Source organism: Natator depressus, chromosome 8 (genome assembly GCF_965152275.1).
Source record: "Natator depressus isolate rNatDep1 chromosome 8, rNatDep2.hap1, whole genome shotgun sequence".
Lineage (NCBI taxonomy): Eukaryota > Metazoa > Chordata > Testudines > Cheloniidae > Natator > Natator depressus.
The window spans coordinates 50,023,167-50,038,382 of NC_134241.1; the positions used below are offsets into that span (position 1 = coordinate 50,023,167).

Genomic DNA, 15,216 nt, shown 5'->3' on the forward strand with positions numbered 1-15,216 from the left:
ACAGAGGCGCTGGACTTATGTTAATCACAGGGACCAGCCACCCCGTGACATAGACACAGGATGTATGAGTGTAGGAAATGGGAAGTGGGGGCTGAAGGAAGACAGGACCAACAGCACAAGATCATGATCCTTTCAGACATTAACACATTACACTGCCTGCCATCCCAGTGAGACAACCTGCTACTTGAGCTAAAGGGAAACTCCCTTAACTACTGGTAGTAGTCGGTCCCTTATCCTTTCTGTGGAGAAGGTCAATGGGAGCAGAGTTGGGACTGGTTAAAGATTTCCTCCAGGCCCCACTGGAATGGACCTTGAATTTCTTTCACTTGACTTAGCTGTTTGGGTGAGGTGAGGCAACATGGGGTAGCAGAGTGAGCTGGATCCCTGAACTCCTGGGTTCTGCTCCCAGCTCCGTCACTAACTCAGTGTCTGATCTGGGGCAAGCCGCTTCGCTGTTACGCCTCCCCCCCCCCCCAATCTGTAAAACGAGGCTAGTGCGTACCTGCTATGTATAATGTGCTGACTTGGAGTGAATGAATTCCCATGTGAAATAGAATGTATCTTTGAGACAAAACCATCTGAGGGGAATTTGTGGTGGGGGATAATGCGACTGTCCATTTGGGGTCCTTTGCTCTATGGAGCTGTACATTTTTGTGCAGCACCTAGAGTGTTGTGTAGGTGCTTTGTAAATGCGAATAAATACATCTAATCCCATTTACCCTCAGAGATGCCAGAGTAATTGTGCGGAGGGAGGGGGGATTTCTTGGCTCATTAGAAATGGAAGGAATTCTTGGCAAAAGAAAATAAAGAAAAGTCTCTGTATCACAACCCTGCATCAGCCAGGAGAGCCTGCGATCACCAAAACATGGAAAGTAGCATATAAATCACAAAACCCCCAAGAGCCTCGCTTCGCCTCATGGGGAGTTTTCATTCAAATGCAAGAGTAAGTTACTGAAAAAGAACCAAAATTGAAACAGTCCTTAAATCATGTTGATGTATTTTAGTATTAAATCATTTTGGGGTGCCTTTTTTTTTTTTTTTAAAGGAAACAGAACGTTCATGAATAGAGTCCAGCTGTCGGCTCGGGGGAGTGAAATCCTGTACTTATAATCCACAGGAATGGTACAGAACAGACAGATGATAGCGCAAACTCACCCACTCAATGGATCAATCTTAACACTGCCCAAGACAGATAAGACTGCAGTCCGTAGGTGCTGGTTAGACACTATGGCCTCAGTTCAGCCAAGCCCTTCCACTTGACTTTAAGCATGTGCTGAAGTCCAGCCTCCTTCAACAAAACACTTCAGCCCGTGCTTAGTTCCAATTAACTTCAAGGGAACTTAAAACACACACTTAAAGTTAAGTGCAAGCTTTAAATGTTTTGCTGAATCAGGACGGTAGGGCCAAGCGGAGCCAGCTTTGAAGCAGTTACCTGAAAGCGAGGGAAACTAATAATCTTTATATATTTATTTTCATGTAGTCTTTGAAAGCAGAGATCAGATTTACTGTGGGCAAACGCTCCTACTGGCAAAGTTTTCAGTGCCCAGGTGGGGGAGGTAATATCTTTCATTGGACCAATACATCTGTCGGTGAAAGAGACAAGCTTTCGAGCTCACACTGAGCTCTTCCTCAAGTGACATTTCCGGCTGGTTTGAGCACTAGCACACTCAATCTTTGGAGACTGTCCCAGGGGCTCTTAGAGAAATTAAGTGTGTGACTTAACAAAAGACAAGAGAAGACTGGATTGCTATTGACATTACAGTAGTGCCTAGAGGGGCCAACTGAGATCAGGGTCCCATTGCACTGCGTGCTGTACACGCACAAAGTGAAGCCATGTCTGCATGGGACAATTTTTATTGGCAGAATTTTACCAGTTTAACCACAGCAATGGAATCCTGCTGGTAAATCTCCCTGTATAGACAAGCCCTTCAAGCCAGTCCCTGCCCCAAAATGCTCACAATCTACCCAGATAAGCCAGACAAAGGGTCCATTGCTGCTGCAGTCCACAGATAAAGCTGGAGCGATACGAGCTCAGTTTTGCTGACTGTGCCAGTCCTCTAAATCTCGCATGCCAAGAGCAAAAAATAAATAAATGGGAGCCAGCTAACAGCTCAATGTCCATTCTTGGCCATTTTCCCTCTCCTCCTTTTTATGCAATAGGTGATCTTGATAAAATAAAATAATAACCATCATTTGCTCCATTAGGACAAAACATTAAGGGAATTATTGAATGAGCAACAGATGAAGCAGCTGGCAGAGTTCTCTAATGCCCATTACGTGTTAACCCTCTTTCATTCTCAGGATAATGGAGAAGTACTGACCCCTCCCTTCCTTCCAAAAAGAAAAATGTCTGCAGATTAAGCAAAGGAGCAGCCACTTAGAGGGCACTGCGGTTAGCTGGGACATAGCAGTCTCTCGGGGTTCCTTTTACTAGCCCCATATAGCCCTCACCATGTCACGTCATCACAGGGATGGGCAACTGATCCCAGCAGAAGAGACATGGTACGCTGGTGCTTAAACGTGGCATCTGATTCCTGAGTGGTCAGTGTGGTTCTGAGTTACTCATTAGCAAGGACATAACGGGGACTCACATTATGACCCTTTTATGCTGCACTGGCCCATAAAGTCTGGGGATCTGGCCGTTGGGGAATATACCCAGTGTGTGGGGGAACTTCCCCAGACAGCACAGAGCTGGCATAATGGATCTATGCCACCCCCCTTGCAAGGAGCAAGGGAGAGACAATGGGGCACAGCTGTAATGCCACTGCATGCTGGCTCTTCTCAGCTGCTGGAACTGTAATACGTTTAGTTGCATTATATCATTAGGCCACTAGGTGCCTCTCTGTGTTACACAGAGTTCAAACAGCATGTGGTCCCTGATAAACAAGGGAGACAAAGCTGGAACTCAAGTATGTGGAAGCCTGTTTTTCACTGCCGTCGCAGTTGTTTCCTTAAATTAACACTTTCTGTTCAAGAAAGAGCATAACGTCATCTGACATGACATGAGCAGCCCATTGGGTTCCCTAACTTATGCCTAAGAATTGGTAGAATCTTGGCTGGTTCAGAATTTAGGAAGAAAAAGGTGGCATAAAGCAACATTTGCTCCTCCCCCACTTCCTGCACCAGTTGGAATTGAGAGTCAGGACCCTGCACTCCTTTTCAGGCATGTACAGGAATCCAGTTCCGGTTCTATCTCCTACCAGTGAATCCAGATTCCATTCCAGGTGGGCATGGGAATCTAGTTCTAGTTTCATCTCTTCTCAGTGGCTATATGCGGACAGCAGAGCAATGGTTGCTATAGAAATTCCTAAATTATGCAGAGCCTGAAGCGCTACTCAGATGTTGGCAATTTTAAAACACCCAGCCACAGGTCATTCTCACAAGTGGCTCAAAGAAATGGACTCAGTCGCCCAGCACCACCACTCTTTGCAACACAACTGAACTGGGAGGAAAAAACACTCAAAACTAAGTTTTAGCACACCACATTATTCTGGTTCCCGGCACAAGACCCTTTCCTAGGGTGTAAAGATGCTTCCAGGATGGAATTAATTTGGGGGAAGGGACAAGGGGAAAATAAATATTTAATTTCACATGTTGGTGTAATCATCACCACCACCACCACCAGGCTTTCTTCCTGTTCATTTGGTAATAATCATTTCCAGGGCTCTTACACTCGTCCGTTTTCCACCCTGGAATTTATTTCACCCCAGATACAACCATGACCCGTAAGCTGACGTAGCCTCAAGTGGTCATTGGTTAATTCAAACCACACCAGCAGGAGAGGTGAAATATTCTCAGAACATGCAAGGTCACTTCAGACTGGCTTTCCTGCAGAATCCCACCCAATCAAGCTCTAGGGTAGAGCTCAAGGTTCTAAGCATTACATCATCAGAGCAAGCTCTCACTGGCTGATCCTGAGGGGGTGAACACTGTTACTATGCAACTGCTCATCATTAGCTTTTCAAAACAAACCCTTCTAAGGTTCACTCCCTACCGGATTGGGAGGTCCTGTGCCGAGTATGAGAGTCCACGTGACACTAAGCTGAGAGCCCACCAGACTCATTGCACCTGTAACCTAATTCACCCACAGGTGAGAAATGAGGACATTAGTTCCTCACTGTACCCCATCTGGTGGTTTTAACAATGGCCTCAGTGTAGAGGCCCTGGAATTTCCAGTCCAATTACAGACCAAATGATTCCCACAGAGAACCCCTGCCTCTGGGGCCAGATCATCAGCTGGTGTCAATTGGTTTAGCTCCACTAAAGTCCACGACTAGAGTGAAAGGATGGTCCAGTGGAGAGGGCACTGGTCTGGGATTAAGGAGACCTGGATTTAATCCCCAGATCACCCATAGATTTCCTCTGCTACCACGCTGCCTAGGAAGGCAGTGTAGTAACATGGTGTAAATTACTAAGGAGACAGTGTAGCCTAGTGGCTGCACTGGACTGGGACTCCAAAGGCCTAGGTTCTAGTCCCAGGTCTGCCACTGACTCCTAGTTGACTTTAAGCAAGTCATGTCACCATCCTGTGCCTCAGTTTTCCCATCTGTAAAAGGGGGAAACTGACCCCCTTTGTGGAGCACTTTGAGACCAACTGACGAAAAGTGCTACATAAGAGCTAGCTATTATCACCACCTTGGGCAATCACATAATCTACCCTGGCTATCAGCTCCCCAGCTGTAAAACTGGGATACAGTTGTCATGAATTGCTCAGATAGTACAGTGATGAGGGCCACGTAAATAACTAGGTAGACAGACCAGAGCTCCCCTGATGTACATCAGTTGAGGCTGCAGCCCGTGTCGGGGATAATTTTAAACAGTTAACATACAGCCTTCTCGGCAAAAACAGACTAAATGTTTCCAGTTTGATTTTGCCGTTTATTAATTTTTCTCCACTAATCAAGCACAAAAGATGGAGGAGACACTTGGCCTTGGGCTGCAATCTGGAAGAGATATTGACATTCTCATTAGAGCAGGCTTCATTAAACAGCCTGTAGCAAGCATCAGCAGCCCATTGTCTCCAGCTAATTATCTTCTGCTGGCAAAGGAATTGGTATGGTTCTTCCCATCGTTAAAAACATAATCCACCTCACAAACACTGATCTATACTTTTTCTCTTTCCCCTTTGGCTTCCACTGAATTCTCTTTCCAGAGCTTCTGCGGGGAAGAGGACAGGAAGGCAGCAGAGGGGGTGGGGGATGTGCAATCTGCAACACGCTCAAGGGGCTCGCACTTGTTATAATTCCAAGCCCTGTGTGCTCACACACGCTAAGTCAAAGCCATCAGGCTGTGGTTCCTCTGTTGGTGTCACGAAAGCAGGGGTGACAAAGCACGAGAGGGAGAAAAGCCTAAAGGGAGGGTGGGATACCATGCACAGGAAACAGAGATGTCTGGGGACCACAGGCGCTCTGGGGAACAAAATGGGAGGACTGTTGCATTTCTCTGATTTATGCACTGTTTGTCTCATTGGATCAGATCATTGGTCCACATAGACAAATCTGCTTCATAGGTGGTGGCTCCAATCCTGGGCTATGGCCAAGCTAAGCCCAGTGGGACTGGTGGGTGATAGATTTGTGCCTCCTGGATTCTGGAGCACCAGTGCAGCCCTTGGCACAAGCTAGAGCAGCCCACAGAGAACCACCTGCAATGGTTTCCTATGGAGTCATCCAATTGCCTAGCATAGCTGGAGTGCAACGTGCTCTGGCCACACCTCCTCCCCCCTAGTCCCACCCCCTGCACAGATGGCTACACCCCTACACAGAGGGCTGCAAAGAGGGACAGCACAGAGACGCTCACCTGGCCCTCCACCTCCAGGCAATCTCCATTACAGCAAGGCTATTCCTCGGGTGAGTGGGTGGGGGGAGAGATCCGTCGACTTTGCAGCCCCTGCGGGCTTGCAGAGCTGACGTAAATGAGCCAGAGGAAACACCAGATAGAGCTGGCTGGGAAAGTTTTCCCGTCCCATGAAAAGCTGACGTATTGAAAAATGTTTCTCTCCCAAACTGAGACGAAAAGTCGAAACCTCAAAAAATTCTGCCATCTGAAAAATCCAAAAGATTTCCAGTTCTGGCCCCATTGAAACGTTTTGTTTCAATTTCAACCTTTTTTTTTCTTTTCTTTTAAACCTTTGTCTAAGTCTCAGTTTACCAAGCATGTCATTCTACCATGCGCCTGGGGATTGGCAGCATCTCGATAGTCATTACTGGTAACCACCACCACAACCACCGCATCCACCCTCCAAGGACAGCTCAGCACGCAGGCGTTTCATGGAAAGCGGGAGAGGAAATTTTCAAAGGCTCAACATTCCCACGGAAAGTCAGTGGGAGTTGGGCGCCCGTTGGGTGCCTCCTGCAGAGCGGAGAACGGCACCGCGCCTTTGAAGGTGAGCCGGCACGTACCATAACGGAGATGTGGAGGATCCTTAGCTCCTCTTCCGCTGACTCAGTCTGGGGCTCTTCGGTGGCGTCAGCGCCAGGCAGGCTGGGGGTGCCGTCTTGGTGGTGGATGTGGAAGAGCAACGTGCCGTTCTCCAGCCACTGCTGCCTCCAGCGCACCAGGGGAATGTCCTCGGTGTTCCCCGAGATCTCTGGAAAAGGAAACAAGGCTGATGCGTGAACACGGCTACGGTACAGAAAACCCACCGGAAATCCAGTTTACCTCTTTCTAGGGATTCAGTAGAGTGCAAGTGACCTATTTCTGGCTGAGCGTACGTCAAGCAGGCTGCAGACTGCAGCCATCTCTCATCCCAGGATCACTACTGTCTGTTTCACTGCATGCTATCAATGGCCCTTATAATCCCAGAGGATAAATACATGGCAGCTTCCCTCTTCCAAAAATGGGGTGTGCATTAGCTGCCAACTGCAAGTGGATTTAGCAAGGGCAACTGCTGAGAAGCCAGTGAGTAACTATTATGCAGGTCCATGGCACTTACCACATAAGCCCTGTGACCTGACCATGGAGGCTTGACAGCATAGTTCCGGCCCCAATTCAGCAAAGGACTTAAGAGTGTGATTAAATCCCTGAACTTCAGTGGGAAGATGCAACAACTCCTCATATAGGGTTCAAAAGGCAAAATCTGGAGGTTTGTGTTCCTTTTATTTTAACATAAAAAGGGGGGAGGGAGGGACCCATTTTAATTAAATTTGGGATGAACTCAGAATTTTATTGTCCGCAGAAGGGAGAATCTGATGGGAGGGGAGATACAGGGCACAACACTAGGGGCAGATTTTTAAAGTATTTAGGAGCCATTGATTTCAGTGGGAATTGGGTGTCTAGATACCTTTAAAAACCTGGACCTTTATTTCTTCCCCTTCTACCTCTATGCAGGAGCAGGGCAGAATTAGGACCCAGTGTTCACTCGGGCAGTAGCCAGCGGCACTCCACAGCAGCATGCAAGTCTGCAGGTGTGTACCCCAGGCATCTCCACCACACCCATACCCTCAGCAACTGGTGCCCATGGCTCCTTTTTTGGGGCGACTTTTAGGAGCACGCTAGAGTGGCTCTTTGCAGGCAGGATGGCTCACAGCCCCCTCACTCAGCTGTGACTCCTCTGCTCCCCCATACTACCCCCACCACTACATCAAGTATCGCAGATGATGTAAAGTGGGCACAGTTCCATAGGTCAGAACCCACTATGACTTAAATGGGCCACGCTGACGTAACCATGCTGGAGATCTGGCCCCTTATATCTGGGGTGCTGCCTTTTCTCCTAAGGCTAGTCTGGGACACCTGCAACTCTGCTTTGGCATCAGCACCTAGGGGTTTCCATCAGCTTCCCTTTGCAGGGGCACTGCCCAGCCTGCTCCCAAGGCTGTGCTGCCATCGCACACGCACCCAGAACTAACCTTCCAGAGAATGCACCTAAACCTCACGGTGCAGACCAATATGAGCAGTCAAACTATGACATTCACAGCCCTAGGATACATCCTGCAGGACACACAAGCCTATGACTAGGAGCTTATAGCGCACCTTATTGTGGCCGCATAAAGTAATCGCTGGTCAAGATGTGCACCCCTGCCAATTCCAGGTAAGTATCAGAGCTGCTCAAACACAAGGCTGCTCTACCTTCTAACAGAGGCTGACAAAGAGGCTAGATGGCCTAGTTTTACCCACAGCTAACAGTGACTCTCCTTTACCTCCAAAGGGCACTGTTACAGGAGCCGAAGGTTGTGATTTCTATTCCCTGTGCTGCATGCGTGTGCTGTAGCTGGGGACTGTGCTTACCGCATGCACATAGCCATAGCAGGATGGATGGGTTTTAATCATGATTTAAATTAGCAAGCAGGAAACTGCAATTTAACTCACTGATTTTAATCTGGCTTTCCATTTGTACTTTGTAATTATTTTCCGAGAGAAAGGTTCATTTTCACTGGTTGGTAAAATCAACATGTTTTAATGGTTACAACCAAATGTAGCCTTTACACTAAATGCGGTGCTTATTTTTGCTAACCAGGGGGATACACTATGCACACATTTACTTACACAGTACACACCTTAACATGTATTTCTTATTTACTAGATAATGTTTTACTCAAGATTTGTATTAAGCTGCAGTTGGCTGGAAATTTAAATTCAAATTAAATGTGTACAAACAGCAGCATTTTTAAAAAGTTTTATTTAATTATTGAAGAACAATCCTAAATGTGCTGGATACGTGTGAAACTATGCATCTCAAACCACGTTTTGCATTTAAAACTAACTGGTTTATTAAACAAAAGTATTAACTGCAATTAGTTGACAGACTCTTTCTGGTCACCAGGGGCCAAAGTTTCAAAGGTATCCAGATAGGGGTATCAACAGTGTCTAAGCAGGTTAGTTTCCCAACTCCCATTAAAATCAAGGGGAGTCAGGCACCTATATACATTTTCAGTGCCTAAATACCTTTCAAAATCTGACCCCGTGTCCTTCAAGTGCTTAGAATTAGTAGCTCTCCTCTTCTCCCACCTGTTTTTTATTAATAGATTTGAAGAGAAAAACAAGCTTTCCTGCTTTTTCAACTCCGAGTCGGTTTCTCAATGAATGAACCAGTCCAAATGAAGGAAATAGGCTTTCTGCACCTACTAGCTAAACTGAAATCTAAAGTAATTCAGGCAAAAACTTTTCTGAACAACAGAAACTGAAAGTACTTACATTTGGAAAAATGTAAATACCAGCATTCACTCCATTGTAAAGACTGAAAATAACAGAGCTACTTGATACTGTGTGATATTTATAAAGCTTGAGTTGACAAAAAGAGTTAAAAGATGTTTTCCCCTGATTCTGCATATAATTTAAAAAGCAGCACCCTTTATCTCATTAAAATTTGAGGAGGGCTCATTGATTCAGCATTGTTATAATCATTTAAATGTTTTTAATAGAACCTAGTAAGTTTCAGCCTTAACATAGGTTGTCATTATTCCAAATTTAACAGGTTTATTTTTTAAAAGAAATGAAAATTTACATTTTAAAAATCCAATTTAAATAAAAACTTTGATTTTTTAAATTTTGTTTAAATGAGATTTTTACCACCCTGAGCCATATCATTTCCTCTCTCGCTCTCTCTCTCTCTCTCTCTCTCATCTGCTTCACACAGAGCCATGCCAAAGGTAAAATATTCAAGAACGAGAAATATTACATGCTAGGAGACTCCCCTCCATCCTGACCCAACAACCTAAGCCAGAGCCTGTCCACGTTACTGACTTGTCTTTCCCATCAAGCACATGTCAGGATTATCCTATGTGCAGGGATATCCTATGTGATCCTGCTCTTGGTAAAACCTACCCCACAAAGAAAGAAAATACTTTGCTCCTTTTCAGCAAGGGTTTCCATGTCTTCTGGTTGTGTTTCCTCCTCCTAAGTTCTGGGGTTTTAACAGGTGCTCAAAGAGTTTCTCAACCTGCTTCCAAACCCACTGCACCTCCATGTGAAAAACAGTGCGGGGAAATGTGCACTAAATTTTTTCAGTGTTCTCACAAGGTTCATCTCGGATTTGGTTCCAACTTTTTGAAGTATCTAAACCAGTTTATCTGCTCAGATTAAGAAGGGTTTTAATATGCTATGGACACCACTGACCCATGCCCCAGCACTCCTTTCTGGCCTTATTCAAATATCATCTTCCTTCTATTCCTTCATCCACTGCTTTGTGCAAACAGCTGCCAGTCTGGGATGAACTGAACTCCTAAACCATGCCTCCATATACCACTGGAAAGGGGAGAGTTGGTAACAGGAGTGTAGGGTACTAAGTATCATGGGCCAGACCCTTAGCTGGTGTTAAATGGGTAGAACTGCACCTGCTCACGGCAGCTGAAGATCTGGCCCCACAAAGCCTTATGATGGGATGGCAGAGTCAAGGCGTTGTAGGAAAGCAGTCGAAAACACCACAGAAAGGGGCAAGAGTAATTTCAAGATCAAAGTTTGAAAGATATTGATGACAGGCCTGCTCCCTGTGTGACTTTCATTAGGCCTTGGAAGTGAAGCTATTAGCATTGGTATTAACTTCTAACACCTATGTTAAAAAATAGCCTGCCTGAGTCAAGGGTTAACAACAGTAGGGAAGACCACTAATTATCCTGTGAAGCGTTAGCCTGGTATCAAATGTGACCTGAGTCCTTAACACGTACAGGAATACCAGCCTGTAAACACCCCAGCTTGTCCTATAAAGAGAATGGCAGCAGCTGATCACTGCCCAGACCATCTGTGAAAGGAGAAACAAGAGGGGAGAGAAAGGAGGTAGGGCGAAGGGAATAGGAAGGGGAGAGAGGAGGAAGAAAGGCAAACTGAGGAGAGGAGCGAGGAGAAAGGGATGGAGAGAGGAAGATCCAAGCTGAAGTCACAGGAGCCCCTTTGATTTATACTAGCTGAGAATCCGGCACACCTAGCTCATTATCGCTCAGTCACCCTAGCGACCTCCGCACATCAAATAAAATGGGATAATATTTAAACTCTAAAATATGTATGAACAGATCACATCATCCATCGTAATGAGCAGGAGTCATTCTAGAGACACAGCTAGCTCCCGAGAAGAGTCCTGTTCTGAGGCTGTAAGTCCCTCAGGGACAATGCTCCTGGCATCTGAAGCCACAGCGCCCTCACATCAGCTCCTGCTGCACATCCCTAAGGCACTAAATGGAGAAGTCACCATACTACACACTTGGGGCCAGCTGCAGCGGCTGCTGCATGACCAACTCCCATTAACGTCATTGGTTCCTAAGAGCAAAGGCTTCGAGATCAGGCCCTTGGGGCTCCTCTATGACCCTGTGCGGAAGCAGTGTTAATGAGGCCTCTCTCAGTGGCTAAGTATTCCTTGGAGCTTGCTACTTTCTTTGGTATTTCTTTTCTCCTTCTAGTTTATGCACCCAGCGCTGAGAAGATATTTTCTGTTGCACTGGCACACTCCTGGTCCTACTGAAGTCAATAGGAATTTAAGCATTGACCACTCTGACAGCAGAATTTGGCCCTAACCAAGGTAGGGGGCTTTTTGTGAGCATGTAACAGCAGCCTCAGAGAGATGTTGAATCTGCAAGGGAAGCGGACGGAGAAGTTTCTCTGAACAGTGTTCTCTTCCTTCCCTATTTGAGCCTCCCTAGGAGATGAACAGGATTCCACAAAGCTAAGCCTGCAGCACATAATGGATGTAAGGAGATTAGGAACAAGGACTGTGCCATTTTGCCATGTAGATAAAGCACATATCTTCAAGGACCTGCCCTACTATGGGACATTAGGAAAACCTTTCCAACTCTAAGGATAGTTAAGCACTAGACCAGATTACCTAGGGAGGTTGTGGAATCCCCACCATTGGAGGTTTTTAAGAGGAGGTGAGACACATCCATCAGGGGTGATCTAGGTATAGTTAATACGACTGTAATCTGTCCACCAGCACTGCTGCAAGCCTTCCCATGCTTCCAACCTCTGCTATTTGTTCCTTGAGGAATCATACTTTCATCTTTTCTTTTTTTACCAGTTGAGCTGGTTTAAAAACAGCACTAATTTTTAAGCAAAAAAATTTAAATCGACAACTGTTTTTCCATCAACATTTTGAAAATCCAAAAAAAAAAAAAATGCCCATGAGTCCCAATCAAGAGATGTCTCAAGTCATTCAAAGATAAATCTGGGATAAACGTTTTCATAATGCTAGTCATCTCCATAAATCTCTGTAGATTCATTTTACACTGTGCAGCGAGCACTTCAACTGGATCTTTCATTTGCATTAACTCAGCAATCAAAAGTGCCTTAAACTGACCTAACTTTTAAATCAAAAATTTGACTAAGTGCAATGTTCAGTGTCTCTCTCTTGCTCTGTGCCTAAATCTTTTATGTCCTTTAAGGGGTCCCATCCCAGACCAAGATATCAATCATTATAACTTCAGTACATGTAATCCTTTAAAACTCTGTATAATTAATCTTTGAAATACCGTATGAGCAAAATACCAAAATGCTGCATTAGGCATCACCAACTTAAAACCTCACTCAGTTAAATTTACTTTTCAAACTGCATCTCCCCGACTTGATACCAAAATATTTTTTGCTTCCGAGATTCTACTTGCCACATATCTTTCACTGGATAATATTCATGTTTTATGCGGCATGCCTCTGTTTAAATCACGTGTCAGTGCATATTCATGCTTTATTTGTTTTTTTCCGTTCACAAGCAGAAAATTAACCCAGCCTGTAAATTGTAAGGCTTTTTCAAAACATCCAGCTTTTCCATATTATGCTCAATGGTTCCTTTATCTTTTGGTGAAAATGGAATCTTTCTTGATGGATTACTGAAGTTGCAAGTTGTTGAAGAGGTCAATGAAGCTGCTGATTGTGATGTTCTCCGTCCAGACATCCTGGTCAAGATTTTCAGAAGGGCCCAGTGATTTTGAGTGCCTCAGTTTTTGGTTGACCAACTTGAGACAACATACAAGGGCAAAAGTGCCAAGCACTTGTCCTTTGAAATAAGGCCCCTTTAAGGTATCTTGAGCTGGTCACCCCAAATCACTAGGCATTTTTGAAAATCTTGGTTAGAGAAGCTAGGCTTGATTTTCAGAAAATACTAAGCACCCACTGTAGCACGATGTGGGCACTTGTTGTCTCCTGAGTGCCCTCTGGTGGCCCGGGGTACCTCTATAGTGCCCCACCCGGTCTTCTCCTTCAGAGGGCTCTTTATACAAAGTCCACACAGCCCAAAGGAAAATGAAAACATTCCCCGTTTCCTGCCAGACTTTCTGCTTCTATTAGTCTCAGTGACCCTCTGCACCATACACACCTTCCCTGCAGCTTCCTGTTGCTTTTTAAATCGGCATCACCCGATTCCTCTCAAGCGAGACTTATTTTGTCATCAGGACTGGCTCAGCCCCCAGCTCCACCGCCCAAGGGCAAGTCACCCTGTTACATCCACCCTCCAAAAATCAGGTGGATTTTCAAGGTGTCTCAAACTGGATACCCAAAAAAATCACTTTTAAAAAAATCTTGGCCTCCCATGATGGTAACATACCTATTCTTACTGCAGCTTCCCACGGCCTCAAACAAACATGCATCACAGTAATTTCAGTGTCCTGATACAGAGCATTCTGATAGGAACCCAACTTCCCTCAACCCAATTGTGCTCCAAAAAGTCCCTCAACTCTGTCTTTCGTTATCCAAAGGAGATTTTAGCCATGGAGAGTTCTCTTCTTTCCCAAATACATTTCACAGATCACAGCAGGAAATGTTTTAGGAATTTTTTAAACTAAAAATGGACCTGCCCTAAAATCCCCACCCCCCAACCTGGATCCAACCACCTCCAAATTTGAGGAAAGTTCTGATCTGGATCAGAACTTGTTGGCTCAGGCTCATCACTAATTTAAAAGAAAAAGACCAACAGAATAGTGAGAGATGGAACTATGAAATGGACCTTTCACCTCACCAATGACTCACCGTGCTTCACACTGCAAGCCTTCGCAAGGGTATTTCACCCCTCTCGTTCCTATCCTCCCTTGCCCTCCACATTTTTCTCCTCTATTTTCAGACCTCAGGAGGACTTTCCCCAATCTCCACATTGCTGCAAGAACCCATCGCACAGCAAGATTCTTTGGCCAAGGACAGCTGGCTGGAAATACCACTGGAGCTCAACAACTCAGACTGCCCACTTGGGCTACTGTAGGGTGATCCCAGGGGCTCCTCCTCTTCCCGTCGCTAGGATAGCATATGCTGCCTCTGCGTTACCCCAGACGCTGCCAGCCAAGGAAATGGCGCCTCTCTTTTGCCCTTATGACATTCTTTTGCCTTCCACCCCATGCTACCAGTCCCTCTTCCATCCCCAAATCATTTGAAAGTCATAGAAACACAGGGGTGGGAACACAAGGGCCACCGCTGGCTTCCTATTACACACCAGCCAGAGATTTTCCACAGTGAGGCAAATGGCTATTTATAACCGCTAAAGGCTGACAGTCAAGGTAACGGCCAGCTATCTAAACCATCTGTCAGGCACTTAGCAAGACATCCGAGCAGATCGCAAAGGCTAAGTTAGTCAGGGATGGTGGTGGGATAGGAAGGAGGAGGGAAAATGCATTATAGAGATGAGATGGACTACACTTCAAGGGTAAACTTCAGCCCATTCCTGCAGACTAATTTGTTTAAGTGCTCATTATGATGGGGGCCAAGAGGGCAAGAGAATGAGAGATTATTTTAGCATTCGCATTCTTACTGCATGCAATGAGGATGGTTGATTGTTCGTCTACCCACAGGCGAGAATGCTCTCTGTGCTAGAAGTTCACCTTGGGCTTATCATTTGCCCGTGTGCTGAGAAAAAAACCTAGATTAGAGGTTTCAGAGTAGCAGCCGTGTTAGTCTGTATTCGCAAAAAGAAAAGGAGTACTTGTGGCACCTTAGAGACTAACAATTTTAGATTAGAGGGTAGGTATGATGCAGATATCTTCTGCTCTGCACAGAAATAACTAAACAGCATTGGGAGCACATGCTCTGTTGAAATAATGAGGATCCAGAGGTGCATTTTAGGTACCAGTATTTGACAGTAAGAGGCAGATGAAAATTAAGGTGAGAGTTTAGCGCTCAGGTGTTTCCAGCAAAAGCCAGGGATTTATCATCACCATCCTTCAACACACTTCAACATCCTCATTTTCAGCTGCTGGCAATGTGATGCTTCTCTGTTGATAAGAGAAGCAGAATGGCCAACTGAGGAGACGTTCACTGGCCATGCTGTGACAAAGCCAGGAAAATACAGTGGCTTGGGACACTGGGATATATTTTATTATT

At 45.5% G+C, this 15,216-nt stretch overlaps 1 protein-coding gene across 2 annotated transcripts in view; it reads right to left on the reverse strand.

Moving 5' to 3' along the window:
- The window catches only part of ASTN1 (astrotactin 1), a 182,761-nt gene that overhangs the window by 101,836 nt on the left and 65,709 nt on the right, over positions 1-15,216 (reverse strand). For both annotated transcript variants that reach the window (XM_074960999.1, XM_074961000.1), the window contains exon 2: positions 6,399-6,586. In XM_074960999.1, coding sequence (XP_074817100.1) covers positions 6,399-6,586 — 188 coding nt within the window. The remainder of the gene's footprint in view (positions 1-6,398; positions 6,587-15,216) is intronic.